Source organism: Kryptolebias marmoratus, linkage group LG4, assembly GCF_001649575.2.
Source record: "Kryptolebias marmoratus isolate JLee-2015 linkage group LG4, ASM164957v2, whole genome shotgun sequence".
NCBI lineage: Eukaryota > Metazoa > Chordata > Actinopteri > Cyprinodontiformes > Rivulidae > Kryptolebias > Kryptolebias marmoratus.
Genome location: NC_051433.1, coordinates 13,319,745 through 13,342,366, shown reverse-complemented (window position 1 = coordinate 13,342,366; position 22,622 = coordinate 13,319,745). Strand labels below are relative to the sequence as shown.

At 41.0% G+C, this 22,622-nt stretch overlaps 3 protein-coding genes across 6 annotated transcripts in view; 1 reads left to right on the top strand and 2 right to left on the bottom strand.

Moving 5' to 3' along the window:
• Window positions 1-852: 852 nt before the first annotated feature.
• LOC108235640 (cytokine-inducible SH2-containing protein) lies at window positions 853-5,637 on the bottom strand. Its single transcript, XM_017415761.3, has 4 exons — window positions 5,428-5,637; window positions 3,566-3,964; window positions 3,070-3,226; window positions 853-1,979 (listed from the first exon to the last, which is right to left on the bottom strand). Exons 3-4 carry the CDS (start codon window positions 3,206-3,208, stop codon window positions 1,480-1,482), a joined length of 639 nt encoding a protein of 212 aa, XP_017271250.1. The 5' UTR covers window positions 3,209-3,226; window positions 3,566-3,964; window positions 5,428-5,637; the 3' UTR covers window positions 853-1,479.
• Window positions 5,638-6,621: 984 nt separating this feature from the next.
• LOC108235723 (twinfilin-2-like) lies at window positions 6,622-20,825 on the bottom strand. 4 transcript variants are annotated; one of them, XM_037975341.1, is made up of 16 exons: window positions 19,485-20,825; window positions 19,240-19,340; window positions 19,051-19,117; window positions 17,028-17,127; window positions 16,624-16,740; window positions 15,649-15,804; window positions 15,484-15,553; window positions 15,258-15,400; window positions 12,025-12,198; window positions 11,084-11,179; window positions 10,892-10,996; window positions 10,788-10,802; window positions 10,428-10,694; window positions 10,152-10,302; window positions 8,837-8,958; window positions 6,622-8,763 (listed from the first exon to the last, which is right to left on the bottom strand). In XM_037975341.1, exons 1-16 carry the CDS (start codon window positions 19,643-19,645, stop codon window positions 8,596-8,598), a joined length of 2,013 nt encoding a protein of 670 aa, XP_037831269.1. In that variant the 5' UTR covers window positions 19,646-20,825; the 3' UTR covers window positions 6,622-8,595. The 4 variants fall into 4 exon arrangements, with proteins under 4 accessions (XP_037831269.1, XP_017271399.1, XP_037831268.1 ...); XM_017415910.3 differs by lacking the exons at window positions 15,258-15,400; window positions 15,484-15,553; window positions 15,649-15,804; ... (3 more) ...; window positions 19,240-19,340; window positions 19,485-20,825 and adding exons at window positions 12,306-12,383; window positions 13,100-14,232 and having other exon boundaries at window positions 10,428-10,553; window positions 10,653-10,694; window positions 12,025-12,203; XM_037975340.1 differs by lacking the exons at window positions 15,258-15,400; window positions 15,484-15,553; window positions 15,649-15,804; ... (3 more) ...; window positions 19,240-19,340; window positions 19,485-20,825 and adding exons at window positions 12,306-12,383; window positions 13,100-14,675 and having other exon boundaries at window positions 12,025-12,203.
• Window positions 20,826-20,993: 168 nt separating this feature from the next.
• The window catches only part of LOC108235722 (mitochondrial RNA pseudouridine synthase rpusd4), a 4,623-nt gene continuing 2,994 nt past the window's right edge, over window positions 20,994-22,622 (top strand). The window contains exon 1 of the mRNA XM_017415909.3: window positions 20,994-21,460. Within this exon, the coding sequence (XP_017271398.1) occupies window positions 21,061-21,460 (400 nt within the window). The 5' untranslated portion in view covers window positions 20,994-21,060. The remainder of the gene's footprint in view (window positions 21,461-22,622) is intronic.

Genomic DNA, 22,622 nt, shown 5'->3' with positions numbered 1-22,622 from the left:
ATGCAATCAAATGTATATAATACTGACTTTCTTCTTCTAATCTAATTTCTTTTTCATTCAGACTTGTGATAAAGTGGTTTAGCGTTGTGAAAATGTCACTCTTACTTTATCTGAAATCCACTTTTATCTTTCCTCAAGTAAAAACCAAACATGGGGTTGCAATCATTCTGCAAGTAATAACATCAAACGCATGAACAGGAACATTATTGTAATGGAAATCCTATCGAGGAAAGCGCTCTAATATATATCTATATATATTTTAACTACAGGCAAAGAAATGTGTTTTTCATGATGGCAGTTTAAACGCACGAAGGGACAAACAGAGCTGTTTTCTCGCTTCTCGTTTGGTGCAGAGGTGCACTAATAACTGCAGCTCCTACTCTAATCCTGATAAGAGGCTTTCTCAGTGCTGCTCAGTTCCGACTCGCGGAAACCAACTCAGATGCGTTTCCAAGAAAATGGTAATACCTCCCATTCATCTGTACGTTGAAGTGGTCAAGCCATTAAAATGGAAGAAAATAGGTTAATTTCTCCGAAGGCAACTCTGATCCCCCTTCTGAGAATCAAACCAATCTGATAACAGATGTCTTTTATCAGCTGCAGCTGGTAATGAAATGATAATGAAGAGAAATCCTGTCTCCGCTCTTAAAAGAACAATATCTGATTTCAGATTCTCATAAAATGAATGGAAATATATGCTTTATCTTAAAAAAGGACATTTAAACCTCTGTTGGTTCTCCATCTCTCAAGTTTGTGCATCATGTGGACATAATGTACCTTCAGCTGTCTGAATTGTTGTAATTATAATATTCAATAAAACATAGACATGCAGGGAAAAAAACAGAGCCAGAATCATCATCCATAAGTAAATTACTTGTATTTTGTGTCACATAATTGCCAGAAACTGTTGTATCAAGCGATTACAGAAAATAATATTTAAAGTCATGTGTAGACAGTGATTTGGGGGAGGATTTTGAGATGACTGCATAGAAACTGGGAGTCTTAATACGATCATTGGTTTGACAAAAAGTGAATAAATTCTGCTGAAAGTAACGCTGAATGGCAGCACTATATATTATATTATATATAATATATTTACTAGATGAACAAAACATCCAGTCACTGCTTTTTTGCCAGTTTAGTCTTTATAAGTTGGGGCTAGCTGATTGAAAAATAGTAGCGTTGCCTTCCAAAAATAAGGAAAACAACAGGGAATACTCACAAGTTGCACATTTCACAGTAGCTACAAGGCAAATGTATGAAAACAATTAAAACAAAGATTCTCCTGTCCCGGATGAAGACTGAACTCGCTCACGAGCAGTCAGGTAACACTGAGGTTCATTGGGTCTTCGTGACAGTTGTCTCCTCCTGGCCTGGATCTGATGCTGGCCCAGTTTTCACAGCATGTGGTCAGGGAGAGCAATCCCGACCTTGTTCCCGTCTCTCTTTGTCCCACTGGGGTCTGACAGACCTCCGTCTTTATATAAAGAAAGGGTAGTTCTGCAGGAAGCGCAGCAGTGGTTTCGGGAGTGGCAGCTGGTCGGCGCAGTTTGTGTGTTTGTTGATGGCGAGCCGAGTCAGGTGCTGCAAAGAAGGAAAACCCTGCGAGCTTTGCAGAGGGCGCACGAGCTTCAGGGGGACGCCGCTGTCTTTATACGCTCGCTTTTCAGGGTCGGGCTTTGTTTGGGGCTGAACCGACGACAGGTCCTGCGCCGTCTGGCCTGAGGCCGTGTAGTGCTGGATGAGGCTCAGGACGTCTGGGAAAGTCTGTAAGTGAGGCAGGTGAGAGGAAGTGGAGTCCAGCCAGAAGCAGCCCTTCTTGTACTCGATGCGCACGCTGGTAGGTCCACAGCGAGTCTTCACAGACAGGGCCAGCATGTACTGAGGGTGACTGCTGTCCCGCACCAGGAACGTGCCCTCAGACTTGGTGAGGAGAGCTTCCCGAGCTTCACTCGCCGAGATGGACCCCCAGTACCAACCTAAAAAAACATGACAAATATTCTAAATATCAGCTTTTTTAAAATTTGAATATTTGTGGTAAAACAGCCCTATGGAAAGCAGTACTGAAGGTGCTTGGGTCTGTTTAAATGCTGTTCAAATCAGACAGTTTAAAGAGTATAATAACTCCCTTCTCATATATTAAAGCAATAGTTCAAGTCTTTTGAAGTGGGGTTCTGTAGGAAGGTTTTAAACCATTAATATCTTACCTGTTGTAATACAGCTTTTTGTACGCCCTCAGTTTTGCGTTGTAATTTACAACATGTTTCATATTTACATCTAAATGATTTAAATATAGATTCACACTTTTCTAATAATTTCTTGGCCCAGCAGCTTTGATGGAGGAGACACTTTAAATAAGAGACGTCTAAATAATTAAAGATCTTATTCACAAGTCTGAAAATCACAATCATGAGCTGCAGAGGTTAGCATTAGCCTCGATTAGCTCGATTAACTCAAGCTGCGATGCATTCTGGTCTGTTTCTACAGACGCACAGTTTCTGTACAGTACTTTTACTGGACTGTGTGAGGAGTTCCTGGGACACGATATTGGATAAAGAAGTGCAGTTAAGCTTCAAACAGCACTACAAAATGGCTGACTGACTGCAGTAAATGAGGGGACAACTCAAACACAACCATGGAGTTTAATTCTGGTCAGATTGATGAGCTAATGGCTAGTCCGAACGCAGATAAGGCCAAAGTTAACTGCTGGCGTCCTAAAACTGCTATAGTCTTAAAATGCTATTTTAATTTTAACATTTCTGTCAGTTTTACAATATTATGATATTCTTACCAGAAGTGCCCCAATGTGTACTGGGAGTGCTATAGCTAGCTGCTGCTGCTGAACTGCTAAGAAAGCTTTAAGGTTGGAGATCCAATTTGGTTTTGGTAGTGCTCGGACTAGCCGTTAGCTCATCAATCCAGTCAGAATTAAACTCTATTCCTCCAAATTGAGGTCGTTCGAAGAGCCATCATCTACAACAGGTAAGATATTAACTGTTCATAACCTTTCCCCTGAATCCCACTTCAAGAGATCAGATTTATGCCTTTGAACAGCTGGACTCTAATCACCTGAGGCCTGCAGGTACTGGAAGTTAGCCGTGATGCAGCGCAGGTCTTCGGCAGGGTCCCAGTGTGGAGGAGAAGGATGGGGGCAGCAGGAACTTTCTTGTTCCTCGTGATGCAAAATGGTCACCGTCCGGGCTACCATTTCTGCTGGACAGAGGACCTGCCGGAGAAATATATTCATATAAAATCAAATTCATAAGTCAGATCTAGTTTTAAAGAATATTAGCTCGTATTTTATTTTGGAAAATGCAGTCGTGAAGTAAATAGTTTGTCTTCGGTGCCATAAAGCTGCTTTTTCATGAGGTGCACGGGAAAAACACAACAGTGGCTTAAAAGCTGTGTTGACATGTTAACACACACAACACCTGGATTTGCAAGTGAAACGTTAAATAATAAGAAATCAGAGGTGGATTTAGTCCCTTTAGTCCATAACAGGCTGTTAAGCAGAAGATAAAATAAAATACTGAAAAACTATCAAAGGTATCTGAAATCTTCTTACCTTAAATCATGAAAACTCCAAACGACCGAGACCATTAGCGGAAGTAAAGGGGGGCGAAGGAGGGGAAAGTTGGTTGAACGATTCAGAAATATCAGCTCATCAGAAGAGGGCGAGCAGGCAGAGATCTGCGTGGCGTCTGCTGGAAATGAAAAAGTGCGTCTGTATCTGAGGGGCAGCTGTGCGGAAAGTGCAGCTCAGACGGCAGCTGAGCTCAGGCGGGCTGACAGAGCTCAGCTTCCCGGGAATCTGTTTCCAGTAAAGGTTTTGTGTTTCAGCGCCCGCAGTGACAGAAAAAGGTTGCAGCCCAGCGGATCAGCACAACAACACACACTACTTCCTCTACACACATCAACATACAGACTCCCTCAGCTGGGCTGGCTCGCAGACATTTATTTCTCACTAAAAGGGGAGGAATAAAGAGAAGAATGATTAAAAAAACCCACACACTTAAGAAAAACAAAACAAAAAAAAAACAGATTACCTAGAATCTGCTCTGAGAATCAGATTCTGGCTCAGTCCCAAGTCTAATATTGACACAAGAGCAGTTTCAGACATTTAATATGTAGGAATCTTCCTAAATGTGGCTGTTTTTAAAGAATCACTTAATGCATATTTCATCCTGATTACATAACTAAGGTCCCACTATTAAAATTAAACTAGCACTCCTTTAAAAAGAAAATTGCATGTCACCTGCCGTCTTGCACGTTAAAGCTTTAAACACAATCTGTTAGACTTCAAGTATGTGTTGCGGATGTCTCTCAGCCACTACCACGACTAATTTTAGCTCAGTATCTGTAAAACCGACTGCCTTACAGCCGCTTTTGTGTTGGCTAATGTCATAAAGCTGGCCGTCTGGAATCAGGTTGGCTCAATAAAAGGTAAAAGCCAAAGTTTTAAGCTAAGATTTTGCACAATCAAATGTTTTCCATCATAGCGTGTGATGGGGATTACTCTCAGGGACTATCACACCAAATTATGGGTCAATATCTGAAAATATGACTGAGTTGTAGCTATTTTTGAGTTTGATGAAACCAGTTAGCTGTGGCAGACATCTTGAACCAGGTTAGCTCCAAAAGTTAATGGGTTGTAATCATACACCTAGTAATTGGTTTCTAAGAGTTTCACAAAAATTCGAGCAGCGGTTTATGAGATATTTTGGTAACAGACAAACAGGATCTGAAGCCAGTACTTAATGTCAAAGTTTAAAGCAAAAATGTTGTGGAAGGTGAAACACTCAGAGTATGTGTTAGAGATGACTCTCAGCTACTACCACGCCAAATCCTGGCTCAGTATCTGCAAAATTGACTGAGGTACAGCCATTTTGTGCTTGCTAAGGATGATTAGCTGTGGCGGCCATCTTGAATCGGGTTGACACCAAAAGTTAATCAGTTGTAGACGGACATCTAACGATGACTTCCTGAGAGTTTCATTAAAACACGTCCAGTGGTTCATGAGATATTTTGCTAACCGACAGACAAAAACATAGACATGATTTCTCTCCTTTCATGGTGGAAGGGGATAAACATTACTTCATATTTTAGCTTCATTTTAAAGTTATTTAATCAGTTCTTTCATCAAAATGTAAACCTTTCCACAGAAGTTAAAACTGACTACAGTTTCCTAATGTGGGTTCTGTCATTTTAGCGCAATCTATTTTTAACATTTTACATTTAGGGAACCACTTTTTGTGTCATATTTGAAGCAGCTGAGAGAAGTGAAAATAGACATCAGTTGACTGTAAACACCAGTTTTGTTCTGAAAGGCTTATAATTAATGCTGTTTTTGGATATGTAACAAACCATATTTGGTTTGCAGCCCAGTATTAAATACTTTCATAAATCAGAAAATCACTTGATTCTTACCTTCTGCAAGTCCCTTCAAATAAGACTTCTAGCATAAAACTCTACAATGACAAGAAGTTCCTGTTGAGGTGTAAATTTGTTTTTCTTGGAATTCGCCATCCTTTTCAAAAGTCTGTGTGTTTTCAAAGATTCGCCCATAGTTCCCATGTATCGCGATAATGACCACTTGAAAACTGCTGTTGAGCTCTGAAGGCCGTTTCCAAGAAGAAATGCTCAGATCGGCGGTGTTTCCCGTGAGGCATGAAAGCATCAGAGTGCACAGCCGAGGGCTTCTGGGTAGAGCGCCTTCTTGGAAAACACACACAACCCCGTGACCCCTGCTGCTGCCTGCCTGCCTTTCTTTCTTTTTCCTTTATTTAGACACGTTAGCCTCACTGAGACCATCTCAGCTGAAAGAGAGGTTTGAGTTATGTGCAACTGATACAATGCAATTAATACAACATTCGTTCATTCCAAGCAGGAGCAAGCATTTATGGATGACATCTCTGGTTCTTTCCAAAAAAATAAATAAAATAAAATAGTTTGAATTTCTCGAGCGTAAGGAGATCCTGATCCTGCTGAATCTTGTCCCAGCTGNGGGGGGGGGGGGGGGGGAGTAGGAGAACATCTTCCTACCCAGCTCAGGATGCAGTCGTTGACCGCTGCAGGCAATGGTGCTTTCTCCAAATGCACAACAAAACAAATGAGACAGAACCAGACAATGTAAAAGTCTGCTGTTGTGTAACGACGTGCAATCATGAGTGAGCGGTACTGCCTCTTCTGTTTCAAGGACTATAGAATATCACTCACACACATTCAGTTCCAGAGCAGAAAATAAGGCAACACACACACACTGATGGAAAATACAGCAAATGTTTTTATTGTAGATTTGTGTAAAACAACAGCCTTCTTGTGAGTGCAGTCAGACCTCGATTGGAAGGCCGATGGAGGCAGCTGCAGATGTTTTTTTGTTTTTTTTTCTTAACTTGGACTTGATCAAGCGTTTCAGTAGAACACGGGTTTGCAAAAAATGTGACTAATAAACCATCTTAAAACAGAAATTTCACAGCAATTACTTTACGATCCTTGTGAGCTAAAGTATAAGTGAAGGATCAGAGAAGTGGTAAGAGCGGGAGGCAGGAAGTGACACTGCAGAAATACAGAAAGGGGCTTTTTTTAAAGCTATTAAAATAGCTTGTTTTTAAATCCATATATATATATATATATATATATATATATTTATTTATTTTTTTTTTAATCTAAAGTCACTGCAGGGACTTTCATAGGGTTGAGAATTTTCTTAAAAATAAAAGTCTGACAGCAGTTATGTTATTTGTAAAGGTTGTTTTTTCCAAGGTTGTGGATTAAAATGTTTTATTTGAAGAAAGGATGGATTGAAGGTACTCGTTGCAAATTATGAAATCAGAAATTAAAAAAAATTTTTTCCTGAATTTACTGCGGTGGCTTTTTGGATATTCTGATATAAAATTATCTGCTGCTGAGTGCAAAAGAAAAGAGTGAGACATCTGTCAGGAATAAATATCAGGAATTGAGCAACAAAACAAAACAGAGCTCAGCATTCAGCTCTTCTAGACCGGTAATTTTACAGTTTCAGCCTAACCTGTCATCATATCTGCAACAAATCAATGCCATTAATGCAACAGTTCAGATCTTCTGAAGTGGAAAAGCTATGAACAAACAACATCTTACCTGCTGCAGATAGCTCTTTGAACGACCTCAGTTTGGAGAAACAGTTTAATTCTGACTGGACTGATGAGCTAAAGGCTAGTCTGGGCAGGGAGAAGACTAAAGTGGATTACGGCTGTTTTAGAGAATTAATCTTAAAGACTTAGTAACGGCTCCTGATAATGCTATTTTATAAATAAATGAATTTGAAATTTCAGTTATTTATGTATAATTATGTGGTTATTTGCAAATAACAGCAGCAGCTAGCTGTAGCACATCCAACGCAGCCTGCAGGAGTACGTTTCTGGCAGAAGAACTGTGTCATGTGAAACTGACAGCAATGTAAACGTTTATAAAGAAAACGATCTACAACAGGTAAGATATTCATTGTTCATAACCTTTCCACAGAACCCCACTTCAGAAGATCTGAACTATCTCTTTAAGGTGCTGCTTAATGTCAGAAGCGCAGTTATTTTAAAATTTCTTTCTTTATTTTTTTAACGGGACAAAGCCAGATATCACCCTGCAGGATTTCCAACAGCGTGTGTATGTGTATGTGTGTGTGTGTGTGTGTGTGTTCACGTCACAGCTGCTTCCTGTCTGCATCTAAATCTGTCTCCACCTGAAAATTTAATTTGCATCATTAAAGAGAAAAATTAGACAGCCGGGTCCTGCTGAGCAGCTTATCTGTTTCCCTACAGAGTGGACACGGGTTCCTCTTGAAAAGCTGCAACACTCAATCCTTTCTTGAACTCCACAACAATTTAAAAAAAAGACTAATTAAAACATAGGTTGATGTTAGAGAAGGATAAACACGTTGTTGACGTTAAAGTTACTTTTTTCTAAGCTGAACGGTGGTCAGTGAAGAAACTGGGAATGTTTTATTTTGTTCTTGTCTATTAAAAAGGTTCAAATTAATGAAAATATTTCAGATTAATTAAATTTAAAAATCTGTTAATGCAGTTTGTATACAGCCTGTGTATTAGACAGACAAAACTAGCCAACAGTTAGGAATTATATAAATATGTTCATAGTTTCTCTGATGTTTCTGCACAGATATTAAACAGAGACAAAAAGGTTCACACACTACATGATAGAGAAAAGAAAAGCATAACACATCCACTTTAGAAGCAGGCTTTTTGTCTTTTAAACACGCTCAGTTCTAGATTTTGGTCCTCATTTTTTTAGATCTCTGTGTGGATCAGTAGAAACCTTTGGCTGCACAGCGTCATTATGTAACGACTGAATCACTGCTGGATCAGAGGGGGAACGAGAACAGCAAAGAATTATCTGCATAATGCTGCGACACTTAAACATTTAGAAAGGAATGGATTCTGCTTCACGTTAGATTTGAATTTTCCGATTTTTTCTTCTGTGAAACGCGAACTCTCGTGTAAAAATAAAGAATGGCTAAAAGCTAAACAGTCAAATCCTTTGATATCATTGCATTTGCTTGAGTAATATATATATATAAATATGTGTGTGTGTGTGTGTGTGTAATGTCTAATTTTCCTCCCCGTTCTCTCCGGGACCCTTGATGAGGCGTTTGTTGCCCCTCTTCCCTCCCGGCCCGCGAGGCTTGGCGAAGGCCTGCTTCAGGGTGTGCTCCATCGGGTGCACCTCTTCATACAAGAACTCTTCTGTCAGCCCGTCACCGCTGTCGATCTCCATCTGTGCACAAAGAAACCCGTCAGGATGCCTTGCCGCGCCCGGTGCCCTCCGGAGTCTGTGAGCGATCCGTTACCTTCTTGCTGACCTCCAGCTGGTAGTCTCTCTCCACCTCATCCAGTAACCGGTTCTTACAGCTGGAGTACAGCATCCGCTCCTTGATGCTGCAGGTGTACCCGGGCATCGAGTATATGAACACTGGGGCAGAAGTCAAGATCAGCACACGTCTTTTGCAGAATTAGTTCACTTTAACAAGCCAACACCACAACTCTAGATAACTCCACGAGTATTTCCCTGTGGGTAAAAAAGGCTTCCATCCTCGTATCTGAAAGGCTCCACACAGAGGTGTGAACGCACCAGAAAGTCCAGTGTAGACGACGCTTTAGACAGGCCCTCTTCTGACTTCTATAAGAACTTCATATCTTTTCTTTCCAATTCTTCAAACTAAGATCGTTCTGATCTCTGTGTATTGCAGGTAAAATACTGACTACCGATACCTGTTCCGCAGAACCCAAAGTCATAAAGTCAGAACAACCTCATTCAAACGACAACTTCAGGACACATTTAAGGTTATTCTGAATGCTGGCTCGTGTACATCCGGCATGGTTTATGTGAACCAGGAACAGAAAGGACCTTCAGGGTTGAGCAGTGACTCTCTGGGGGCGCGTCACTTCGACACAAACCGTCACACAGTCATTCCAGTAACTGTCAGCATGCGTCACGGCACCGAGCTGGTCACTTACACTGGAAGCCCGAGGGACGTGATGTTATAGGAACCAGCAACTGATAGGTTTTGTGGAAAAGACTTGAAACTGTGCGGTAAATGTGAAACTAAGCAGCAAACCAGACTGAGAACTGAAAGTGATAAGAATCAGCGGTGACTTGCAGCTACTGTACAGACCCTCCCATTCTCTTCAGTGCATTTTTAAACTTTGACATGTAAGTGCACTGACACAGACGAAAATTAGAAACTTTAATTTGGATTAAAGACAAATTAGGATACGGGAACTGTTGTGAGAAGCATATATAAAGTAATGTTGGATTACAATTTTTTTAGAAGTTAAAATGCTTGGTTGAATGTATATATACAAATTATTATAAACATCTGCTTACCCCCTAATTTTATAATAAGACTTCTTGCACACATACATCAGTGACAAATGGATTAAAGGGAGTTCTAATTTGAAACCAGCTGAACTAAAACACACTCTCATGTCTTATTGTGACATTTTGTCCCACTGGAACTTCAGCCAGCATTTAGGAAACTTTGAAACCCTTTCACCTTTCATACAGTACATGATGCAACACGAAGGAATCCCACCAACAGCGACGAGTAATGGAGCATTCTGACGTGGCGAAAGCCTCTGAGTCCTCGATGACTGTGTACCTACCTAACGCCTCGTGCAGCTGGCCCTGATGAGAGTGTTTGAAGACGAAGAAGTGATATCGAGGGGTGTCTGTGGGAATCCTGAAGGGAAGCTCGTGAGTTTCTGTCGGTTTGGTGTGAACCAGTTCGATGGTCTCCTTATCTACATCCAGCCTCTGCAACACAACGCACACCAGTGAGATTTCGAAGCCCGTACAGCAGATTTTACCGCTCCAGACGGATCCCAGCAGCTTGTCTGCGCAAAGCTGGTCACGCTGCTTCTTCCGCAGCCAGAGCTCACCAGCTGTATGTAATTGATGCGTTTCTGCTTGAGCTGCTGCAGAGCTCGTTTGGCATCTTCCTGTAGAGGGAATGCAAGACCCTGAAGAGTCTGCGCCCTCTTGTCTAAGCCAAACTCCATTGTGACCTGATGGAAAACACACACACACACACACATGCAAAAGTCTGAAATCATCTCTCTCATACAACTGTATGAGCAGAAACTGGATGTCTGGACGTGACAAACCCTCGCTCGCGCTGTTGGAGTCCCAATTCGTCTCCGTTCATCCTGCAGACAGGGAAAGCGGATTTTTCATTGTTTTATTTCTGCTCCTTATTTCTGCACAAAAAGTAATTGTATCAGATAGCAAATAAAACATACCCAAACAACTTTTTCCTGCAGAGGGAAGCAAAACGTTGAAACACAACGTATGAGTGCACACAAATTACAAACAGTTTCTGACCGAATGTGCCATTTCTGGGTACCTCTGTGACTCTAATCCGTTGTAGCTCCTGCTCGGCGGACGTGAGTGGAGCTGGAGACGAGCAGGAGGACCTGTGGCGCACGTATCCCTGAAGGCACAGGTCGTCCTGCGGACAGAGACACGCCGACAGGCTGCTGATTGAAAACCACAAAGCAATCCGGTCAGCGATGACACCAGGGGGACTTTTACAAACCTCCACCGTGCCGAACATTTCGTCTTTGATGTGACCTCCTCCAAACTCCTTCTTCAGCGTGGCACGAGTCGCAGCGTACATCATCTTCTGCCTCACCTACATGAAACAACATCAGTTTTACTCCATGACATGTAAAAAAAAAAAAAATTTTAAGCACCATTATTTTCCTTTTTTTATTTTAAGCAACTTCGCTTTCATAAAAAGTGTTTTTTAAAATGACTAAAGAAAATGTCAAAAATATCAATTTTTAGGGTTGATTTTAACTCGTGATGTTAAATGGCATTCATATAAAATGAAAAAAGCTTTAATTTATTCCCTTTAAACATAAAATTGTAAAAGTATTCTTTCATCCAAGTAATCAGCTAAATAAGTTTAATGAAATAAAATAGAAAATATATAAATTTTAGATGACTATTTTATTTTACAGAAGTCAAATACACACTTCCTAAATGTTTTTTTTTTCCAAATTGTGAGCCTTAAACCTGTCGTTCACTTTTATTTGCTTAAATATTTATCTACATTTGACAGAAATTCCTGATTTCCAAAACGATCTGTAATCCTTTCTGTCCAACTTCTGCCACTAATGCAGAATGTCAATAAAATAAATCAAAGTTTTGAACTTTACTCAGTATTTTCTACACAGTAAGTTTTTGTAACTAGTCTACAGATTGATGGATATTCAAAGATGACATAAAAAAAATCCTTAATCTGTAGCATAAATTTGGGTATATAAAGTCTAACAAAACTAAAATATTTGACATATTTCAGCCATTTCACTTTGTTCAGAGATGCCTGAACTTTATTTTTGGGGACAATGATTCAGCAGTAATTTATCATAATTAGCTGACATTTTCCTAAAAGAAATGTCTAGAAATGTTGAATTTGTTTTTAACCTTTTTACATTTAAAAGACTGAACAGGAAACTGCAGCTTCAGATGTACCGGTGATTGGTCAGGTGACCAGGAGATAAATATCCACTCGTATCCCTGTGCATTCTGGGAGTCCAGGCGGTAGAGGATGTAGCAGGGCTCCTGGGGTGTGAGGAGAGGGAGCAGAAACGGGTCGTAATCCTTGTCCCAGGTCTGCATCGGCTCTTTGTACAAATCTAGCACCAGCTCTTCTGCAGAAAAACAAAATGTATAAACAGGTTTATATATATAGTCAAACATAGGCCCAACTTTCAAAAGGTGCTTCTGAATACAAGGCACGTTGTCACGGTTACCGTTTCTGATCACAATCTTCATGATTCTGATGGAGCCGCCTCTTGCTCGGGCGAGGAAGTCTTTCAGCTCGAATGTAGCTGCAGAAACCAGATATACAAAGTCAAAACTGAGGGTTGCCTGGTTAACAGCAGGTGAGACAGAGTTTGGTAAGTAAGAACCTGCGACACCACTTATGGGTGAAAATTTGATCCACGGCCAAGTATTCACCTGATCACCTAAACTGTTTCACAGAGCGGACTCAGAAACAAAAACAGAAACTACTGACAGACTTTAGGTTGAGAGACGGAACTATTTAAATGATTGAGCTTTTATCACAGGAAACCATGTATTTGTTGTACGCCGTCCTTTTGTCTCACCATGGTTACTGAACCCGGAGGTCTCATAAATGATGTAAGATCAGGTGAGAAAAGAGGTACACTTCCCTGAAGCGGACCTCTGACACGCCACTTACTAAATGCTATAACACACACACACATACACACACAGACACACATACACACACACACACACACACCAACAGTGCTATTAAACAACCCGTGGATGAACGTGACTGACGTTCGTCACAGAAGCAAAGACAAACTTACTGTTTTTTTGTACCTTTACAAGATGAGCAGTTTTTACAGCCATTTAAGTTCAAATATGATAAACTTATCAAGTTTAGAAACCACTTCTGAGTGTTTTTAATACAAAACACGCAGCATATATGTGAAGTTGCAACAAATAACATGTAAAAAATGGTTCACTTGTGTAAAAATTAGGATTCCCGCAGGCTTTCATTGGAACGCAGACTCACCGTTAATTCCGGTTTGGTGTGACATCGTTTGGCCGTCAATATCCGCCGCTTCACGTCCCGCTCATGCAAGGAAGACCACGTCCAGGTTGTGTGTGTGTCCTCTCTCAGCAGGTGAGCCGCCTCTCCTCTGATGGCAGACAGACGAACTCACACGTACGAGTGACATAAACGCCTCGAGGATGACTCGGGAGCTTCCTGGCACTTGAAACACAATCCGCGGAAGCGTGGCTGATGAGTAATAACGTGCCTGTCAATGGATACGCCACCCCAACAACTGACCTAAAACGCTTTGCATGTCAGCGACCGCGACTTTGTCTCACGGCAGGGTGGAGGGGGGGTGGATGGATGAGGCTGGCCACAGGTTTGTCCCGCTCCTGCCCGGCGCACGGCTCAGCTCAGGGATCTGCAGATGATGGCGATGATGACTCCAGTGATCGGCGCGGGGTTTCCAGAGGTGGCTGCTGTGCCAAACGTGTTGACATTTTAGCACTCGTCCTCATAGAGCGGCCCATCAACTCAGGCAGACGAAACTGCACCGTCTCAAATTCCAGCCATCTGGTCACAGAAACGTGACACCAAGCAAGAATCTGACCGATACATTTCAACGCCGCTCCCCCGCCGTCACAGTTACCTGCGCTCAGTAGATTTCGTGCATTTGATCAGTGAATAAGTGAATGAAAAGGCAAGAGCAGGAGAGACACCTTTCACAATCTGCCACCTGATATTTTAGGATTTAATAATATAAATTATGAGGCTTTTAGACACAAAAATATCAATTTGTGTGTCATGAAGAGCTCCAAAGGTGAACTCTAAATGTGCAAACAGATCCTATCACTGAGTTTAGATCAGGAAAGTTAAGAAAAGTTAAGTTTATGATGGTAAAAATGTAAGTGCTAAAAACTTTCACGCTTTATTTCTTACATTTGTCTCATGCACACTTGCATGTGGATGTGGGTGAGAGAAAGATAAGTGTGTACCTGTGAGGTTACCTGTGATGGGATCATCCATTATTCACTCAGTGGTGAGTACACTACCCAAGCATCTATACATTATTCAACATGGCTCCCACCCCTCTCCTCTACTTCAGGAAGACACACACACACAAGCAAAATACATATATTTTTCTGACAAAATAAACATATTATAAAACAGGTCATTGTTGGATGTGCATCTAATTAACAACTAATTAACTTTTAGAATCAATCCGATTCCAAACGGCCACCACAGCTAATCTGCATTATTTAACCCAAAGATGGCTCCAACTCAGCCGGTTTTAGAGACACTGAGCTAAAATCTGAAGTGGTAGTAGCTGAGAGTCATCCTCAACACATACTCTAACACATCTCACAAGATCTAACAGTATCACATAATATTGAGCATAATTTCATTTCCACTGTTTGACCAAAACGGCTATAACTTCGTCATTCCTCAGCGTAAGATGATCTGAGTCTAAAACTCTGGCATGAAAGGCGGCGGGCGATATGCATCCCTTCAAGGAATTCTAGGTTTCTAATTGATTTTAATTGGTTTGCAGTTTGAACAGCAAACGTACCCATCACTCTGTCATCCCAGGGTGTTAAATGTGAATTTAGAGGCTTGTCTTTTGTTTACAGAACATCTTTTGGTTTTAAAATGTTGGTTGATCTGAACAGATGGACGATGGAGGAGCTGGTGATAAGGAGGAAAAAAACTCTCTCTCTTTAAAATAGAAAAGTTTATTATAAAATATTTGCAATATAAAAACAGTAATAGATAAATTCCAAAACGCCCAAGTTATAAATGTAACAAAAATGTAAGTGAATTGTAATAAAAACATTGTTTTTTTTTACAAAAGTAGTATTTTTTTTGCTAATGCCGCATCAATTTTCCCAACATTTTCAGAATACATATTTGAAAAAACGCGTGAGCTTAAAATGTAAAAACACATTTTTAGGTATAACTTTTTCAGTAACAAGTTTCTTATTGTGCTCAAAGAGTTCGTCGCATAAAGATATGTCACCTCGGTGTGGTGGAGAGATGCGTTTTGGTCCCTCTATAAGTCATCAACACACGGGAGCCAAAACATCTGTAAAAAAAAACAAAAAAAAAACAGATGAAATAACTCTGTTTCCTCCCAGCAGCTTCTCTGTGAGAAGTTCCTGCAGGAAGTTTCTCTCACCATGCTTGTGCAGGCACTGGCGAACGTCATGTACTGAGGGTTAAACTGCAGGGCGCTGATCGGCCCCGGGTGTTTGCCGTCCAGCACGGCCACCTTCATCCCGCTCTCAACGCTCCAAACGTGAACTCTCCCGTCCTCCGAGCCTGTGCGAGACACACGTCTTCTCCAGTCTCCGTCTTACAGGGGAAAGAGCACAAACACAAAATCCCGAAACACGGCCGCTTACCGATCATGACAAACTGTGAGTCTGGAGTGAAGCAGGCCTCCAGGGAGACGCCTTTGCTGTTGTTGTAGCCCTGAAACCCAGAAAGCATTTCTACTGCTCACGGTAACCACGCTGGCGCGAAAAACAGGCGGCGTGCGGCGGGACATGCGGCGACGTGTGTCTTACTGAAAACGTGTGCAGCACGGATCCGGTGAACGAATTCAGGATGCGAATGGCTCCGCCGTTCGTACAGATGAGAATGTGCCTCCCGTCCTTACTGAATTTGAGTCCAGTCCAGTCGCAGACACGATTCAACCTCGTCTCAAAGCAGGAAAACGGACCCTTTGACAAAAAAGATTTAGGACATTAATATTTCTATATAAAAAAGCCATAGCTCATTTGTTTTAAAGTGCAGTCTTGTGGACAGCTTATGAACAATTAATATCTTACCTGTTGTAGATATCACTTTGAATGGCCTCATTTTAAAGAAAAACAAACTAGTCCTGATGGAATTGATGGAGCAGTTTGAGCGAAGCGGAGGCTGAAGTTTATAGCTGCTATAAATTTTTCACAGCAGTTCGAGGAAAACGTTATTTTACGAACCTTTACACTGCTGTCAGTCTCACGCAGCTGTTTACACTGATGTTTATTTTGTCAGCGTAATTAAAGGCCGGAGCAGCTGGCTGTAACGCCGACAACGACGTAAAGGTTTATGAAACAGCGTCCACAGGATCTGAATGAATAACTGAGATTCGAGTTGCTTTAAGATGACACAAAATCCACTTTGGTCTTGTTCCTGCTTCGATTAGCATTTAGCTCGTCATTAAACTATTTATCTAAACTGAGGTTGCTCAAACAAACTACAACATGCAGGTTGCTGCTGATGTCACTGTGGTAAAAAGGGACATCCGTTGTTTTTTAATGCTTGTTTCTTGCATCTCAGATTTGGTGTTTTTGTTATGGAAATGAAATCAGTAAGAGTTTATAATGTCCCTGTAGCCCACCCATTATCACCACCAGCTGTCCCTGACAAGTAAGATATTAACTATTCGTAACGTTTCCACAAACCCCTACTTCGAAAAGATCTGAACTGCCCCTTTCGTTTGCTGCTTTTTGGAGGTTGAGTCGCACAACACGTGTCCTCTGCATTTTGAGCCGCACCTTGTCAAAAGCACGGAGGTCGTAGAGATTAACGGCGCGTGATTCCACCCCTGCAGCGAATATCAACCCATCTGGGTCGAACGAGCAAACGGGTCTCCCTATAGTGTTGGTCAAACCCTGAAACACAAACAAATACAAAAACAAATAAAAACAGGAAGACTGGATCTCGTGAAATAACTGCATCCTTCACACATTTCGTTCAGTTTTGTTGACTCTTTGCTTGTGATTTTATTTTGTTTATATTGTAGCTTTTGTGCTGATCCAACCGTAGCTCTGACAGCTCAGAGCGGTCGCTCATCAGCAGATATTTATCACAGTGTGAGGTTTATTTTCTGACCTGTGATATGCTGTACTTTAATGCAAAGTAATTGTAGTTTTGATCCAAAAGACATTACATAACGCACCTGACAGGTGGGCAAACGCAAGTCCCAGATGCGGATCGTCTCATCCAATGAGCTGGAGATAAATATGTCCTCCACTGGAGACATGGAGAGCGCAGTAACCCTGATTACACACAAATTTTTTTTACTTTAATCAATAAAATTTTATTATCAGTTTAGATGAGGCAAATAAAAAAAAAACTAATTGTCTATTCAGGAACACATTCCGCTACACCAAACTGTATTTCCAGATAACCTTTCTAAAGGTGCAACAACAACCTAAATATGTAATTTGTTTATTTATTATCACCCACCACAAAAACGTAAAGGTGGACGGTCGTGTTTTTGCCCTCGTCTGTCTGTTACCAACATATCTTACGAACCAGTGGACGGACTTCAATGAAACTTTCAGGGAATAATCATTGGATGTGCTTCTACAACTCATTACATTTTGGAGCCGACTCAATTCAAGATGTCTGCCACAGCCAACTGAACTTAGAAAACACTAACATGGCTGCAGTTCATTCAGTTTTACAGATAGTGTGCTAGAATCTGGTGTGGCTGCAGCTGAGAGTCATCCAAGAGCTACTCGTCACGCAAGATCTCTGCTTAAAACTTTAGGTTTAACTGTTTGTGTGTTAGCAAGTTATCTCCAAAGTGGCTACAGATCTGCCGATTTTACAGATAACGAGCGAAACCTGGACGTGATAAGGGCTGAGTCATTCACAACGCGTACTCTGACGGCGACAACTCGTGTTATCACGTGAAATCGCACATAATGTTATTTTCCAGGTTTGATTAAAATGAGACAACTCTTTTGTAGATGTACATCCAGTGTTTACTTTCTAAAAGGTACATTAAAATCCATCCAGGGATTCATGAGATATTTTGGTAACATTATTGTCTGCCTTTGCTTTTCAGAGGCGGGCAAGAAAGAAAACCTCCTAACTTTCCTACTAAATACAGCTTTTTTTTGTAATTATAACAACAAGTAAGTCTTGGTTTACTAAATATAATTTGCCATTTTCTTGTGCACGGATTAGGTTGGGATGGGGTTCTTTGGAACCCAGTCCCGACACATATTTTATGTTTTGTCAGCAATGTTTTATTACTATCAACTTCGCATGCTGCCAACTGTCTTTAAAACCCTCCCACACAACAAATCTGGGTTTAACCCTTACCTGCTCACGCCAGTGTGTTTAGTCAAACTTTATTTCATGCAAAGCAATCCACTGTGCTTTCAAAGAATTAAAAAAAAAAAAAAACAAGAATCTTAAGAGCAGAATCTTAAAAATGCAACACTTAAAACACAAACAATGACCTCTTCGACTTATGTCAGGAAGCCGAGAACCACTGCGAAAGCCACAAAATATTCGGGAGACTCCTTTGTGAATGACCAACAGGTCGCAGCCCAGTTAGATACCACCTTAACTAATATTTTGGAATGAACACAAGTCCAGCAGCAGACGCCAAGAAGTGCCAGAGGTTCTGAGACGACCAAGAGGTTTCAGGAGGAGCTGGGAGATGTCACCAATGCCACCAACGTTTAATATGACTTTTATTCACCCATTAAGACCATTAAAGGAAGAAATAATCTATTCACAGAGCAATGTTCTCCCTATACTGTGGCATTCATGTTATTTTGACACTATTGTCTTCTATGTAAGCTGTTTTACTGACCAGTCACACATCAGTCCTTCAAAAAAAAAACGGGTCACTGCAGCTGGTGACGATATTTATAGTGCTGAAGACCATCTCTGATCAGCTCTAGTTCAAAACTACAAACTGTTCAAACCTGGACTGGACTATTCTATACTAGAAGCAGATTCAGTGAATCTTTTATTCTATATGGGAAAGTCCAAGATTGGGCATTTTAGTGCTTTTGGAGCATCTGGACGAGTACAGGCCCAGTTTGAAAACAACAACAGCATTGCTTAGGTTGTTGACCATTTCTCTTTTGCTCGTTCAACACCTGCCACCTCCACATAGGCCCACCGGCAGCAGGACGGCAGGATCGGCTGCAAGTTGGTCCTTGTGAATCACTCACCGTGCGGTGTGTCCGGGGAAGTATCGAAGGAACGTGTTGGTAGTCAGTGACAGGTACCGGATTGTATCTAAAGGGCACAAAACCAAATCTGTTTGTTATTCATTCCTGAACACACTAAATACTGTGTCAAACAAACATGTTCTTGGTGGCTTATAATGGTATCTGACAGACAGATTGCCCGGTTTTTACCATCCTGTTTGTTGGAGCTGTAGACCACAGTGTTAGTATCTCCATATGTGAAGCGGATGAGGTCCACTCCATACTTCATGCTGTACAGATTCCCATTGGGCCTGAGGCAGAACAGACATGGTGAGACAACGTGGCACAAATAAACTCATATATGCATATTTATAAATGCATGTGCATTTATTCCATGAAGCACAGATGCACATAAATGTTACTGGGTTCACATTTCCTGCTGCCTGCTGGCTTACCTTCCCTGCTGAATGTCATATAACACAATGGAGTCGTCGTCGCTGCTTGAGACAGCATTTTCACCATTCGGGCTGTAGTCCACACAGTTCACTTTGTCTGAATTTACACAATACGTCCTGGCAACCTTAAAACTCCGTAAAACATTGTCTTTGATCTCCATAGCTTCAGGATATACAAAAACAAAGCGTTAACTCTGCCTTTGGCTCCTCGTTTGATTTAATTACGCTCAAAATTCATTTCGGTTCGGTTGAGACATACATTATGTTTGTTGTTCATTTTCATTGCTGTAGTATTCGACAATAACTACCAAAAAAACAACACATTTTACAACACATGCATATCAAACCCGAACAAGCGACGGGGTGTAGTCGGTTTGTTTTTCCGCGAACACCTCCGGAGGGGCGGTGTTCAAATGTTGACGCTAGAATCGAACTCTTGGGTGAACCGGACTGTAAGGGTGAATAAAACGAGCCCCGCCCCGTCGTAAGACAACAGGAAACGGCGACACTTAACAGGAAATACGATCAGAATTTGATTGAAAGAAAGGCGTATGGTTTAAAAATAAAAGCAGCCTGCATCAGGGGTCTGCAATCCGCGGATCTGAGACCACATGCGGCCCTTTGGTTCCTCTGCAATGGCTCTTTATTGCTTTGACCAAAAAAAAAAGGTAAAAAATGCTTATAGCTTAACCAGGGGCGTTGCTAGACATAAAGCCATAGTGGGGCACAGCCCAGGGTAACAAGTCACTTCATAAAACAGCCCTGTTCTCAAAAGTGCTTTGTAAGTATCCTGTAGTTCCATAAGTACCTTGTAATTACCATGTGTACCCTTAAACATACCATATAAATCCCCTTCAATTATCCTGTATGTACTGCTATGAAAATCTGTAATTACCCTGTAGTTCCATCATACATATGTGGGACCTCAAAAAGTACCCTTTAAGTCCCTGTATGTACTCTGTAATTACTCTGTGGTTACCTTGTCAGTATCTTGTATGTATCCCCATAAGTACACTGTAAGTACCCTATCCTCACAAGGATCATGAAAGTACCCTTTAAGTTTTCGACCCCCCAAACCTTCAATACAGTAAAGTAAACTGCACATTTTAGAGTGGCCTTTTATTGTGGCCAGCCTATGGCACACTTATCATTAATAATCATTTTGAGATAGATGAATTATCTCGGCAAAGATTTACACAAATTTGTGAACAACATTTGAGAGAAAAAGGCCTAATGTGTATATAGGAAAAGTCTTAGATCTTAGAGGTCAGCTCATGAAAAACATAAGCAGAAACATAAGTGTTTATATTTTTGTTCAGTGTAATAACAATATTGTAATGGCAAAACCCCAACTATTCTATTCTATTCTATTCTATTCTATTCTATTCTATTCTATTCTATTCTATTCTATTTCAATAAAGTTCTGGTAAACTGAAAATAGTTTATTAAGGACAATAACAACGTTTTCATGACTGAAGAACGCTTTTAGTTTGAAAGGTTTGGGTCGGATGTGACGTCACGGTTGTGTTTTTAGCCTCGTGCCTTATGTCTTTAGCCTAGCTTACGCTGTACCAAAATGAATAGTTGTAGAAGGTTAGCTGCACTGACTGACCGAACCTTTAGCCCGCACATTCTCATCTTGGCGGTGAAATCACGGACAGCGTGTCTCGGTCGGAGTCAGAGCACCGCTGCCCACCGCTCCCCGGACTCCCACGCCGCCGTGGCCGGGGAGAAACCCCGGCTGAGGGCCATCGACCTGGCCCGGAAGGTCCAGCAGGAGAAGGCGAAGACTCAGGCGGCGGAGACGCCTCGTCCGGCGTCCGGCTCGCAGGGCAGAGTGGCGGAGCTGAAACGGTTCAGTCTGCAGCTGCAAAACGTCCACCCTAACGTGCTGGCCAAACACCTCCACAGAAGCGTGCTGTACCGGGATAAAGATGTGGTTATCATCAACAAACCGTATGGTGTCCCTGTCCGAGGTGAGCTAAATGAAAAGAGTGGAACTGTTCCTTTAGCGCTTTAAAAGTATATACTGTTTACTTTGTCCACACGTAACAAATTGTGTAATTTTTAATAAACTTAAAATCTTAAAAAGTATTCATCACAAACATTTAAATTGTGTTTTTTTTTATTTCAGTAGCCCTTTAAATGCTCATTTTTTTCACCCAGAAGTTCACATTTTATGGGGAAAAAACATCTTAATATTTCTGTTCCTCTTCAGGGTAAATGATAAGATCCTGGGGTTAAACTTTTATAAATGAGCACATTCAGAAAAGCTTGTTTGATGCAAACAGCCACTTCATAGTGAAGAGTAATTGAGATCAGATTATTTTCCCTGTTTCTCTTTGATGTGAATGAACTGAAACTGGGTTCTAACCAGAATCCTCAGGTCATGATTGCATGAGTTGTCCTGCTGCTGAAGTAAAAACTACATGAAATCAGATATTCATGTTTTACTAAAAGTGCTCGGTGAGTTTGTGTCAGAGGTGTGCAATGTTCCACTTGTGTCTCACCCAGAGGTGGGAATTAAATTTTTTTTTACCAGCCACTATTTTTTGTTGTGACAAAAAGTAATTTCATATGATGATGAAGAAGATTGAGGTGGGTGGAAGCAGTTGTGGTGCCCTACAAGCTGAACAACACCTCTTTCTGGACACTGCATGGAAATAACTAGACTTTTCATATTTATTTTTTTTATTTTAAACCATTAAAAGATGCATATCTGTACATAAAAAAAATTCAGACAAGTAAAATTTATTTCTGTGGAGTGTTTTTGAAGATTTTTTGTGCTTTTGTAAGTTTTTGTATGTAAGTTGTGATGTTTTTCTGACACGTGCTGCTTTTAATGCATATATCTATTTGTGCTACCTGCTTATATTTAACAGGTAAGATATTCTGATGAAGGAAGTGATTTTAGTGGTTTTTGAAAGGTTTTCGTCGGGGATATAAATTGTTCCAATGCTATGCTAAGCATAACTCCTAAGCTTCCACTTCAGTATCCGATGATATTTAACATTAACACGAACCGCTATAGTTTTCAGTTTGTAAACATGACGGTAGCAGTTCACGTTTTGCAAAAGTTACCAGGGGGAACCAAATATTTCAGCCGTCTGAAATAATCGGTTCCCCCTCTAAAACATG

Bases quoted from the DNA above. Each gene is read 5' to 3' on its own strand.
- LOC108235723 (XM_037975341.1), bottom strand. From the start codon at position 19,645: ATGGAGATCAAAGACAATGTTTTACGGAGTTTTAAGGTTGCCAGGACG. The intron at 19,341-19,484 runs GTAAGCCAGCAG...GTTCTGCCTCAG, and splicing joins TATGACATTCAGCAGGGAAG to GCCCAATGGGAATCTGTACA. The intron at 8,959-10,151 runs GTAGGTACACAG...CTTCTGCCCCAG, and splicing joins CCAGCTGCACGAGGCGTTAG to TGTTCATATACTCGATGCCC.
- LOC108235640 (XM_017415761.3), bottom strand. From the start codon at position 3,208: ATGGTAGCCCGGACGGTGACCATTTTGCATCACGAGGAACAAGAAAGT. The intron at 1,980-3,069 runs GTGATTAGAGTC...ATGTTTTTTTAG, and splicing joins CCAGTACCTGCAGGCCTCAG to GTTGGTACTGGGGGTCCATC.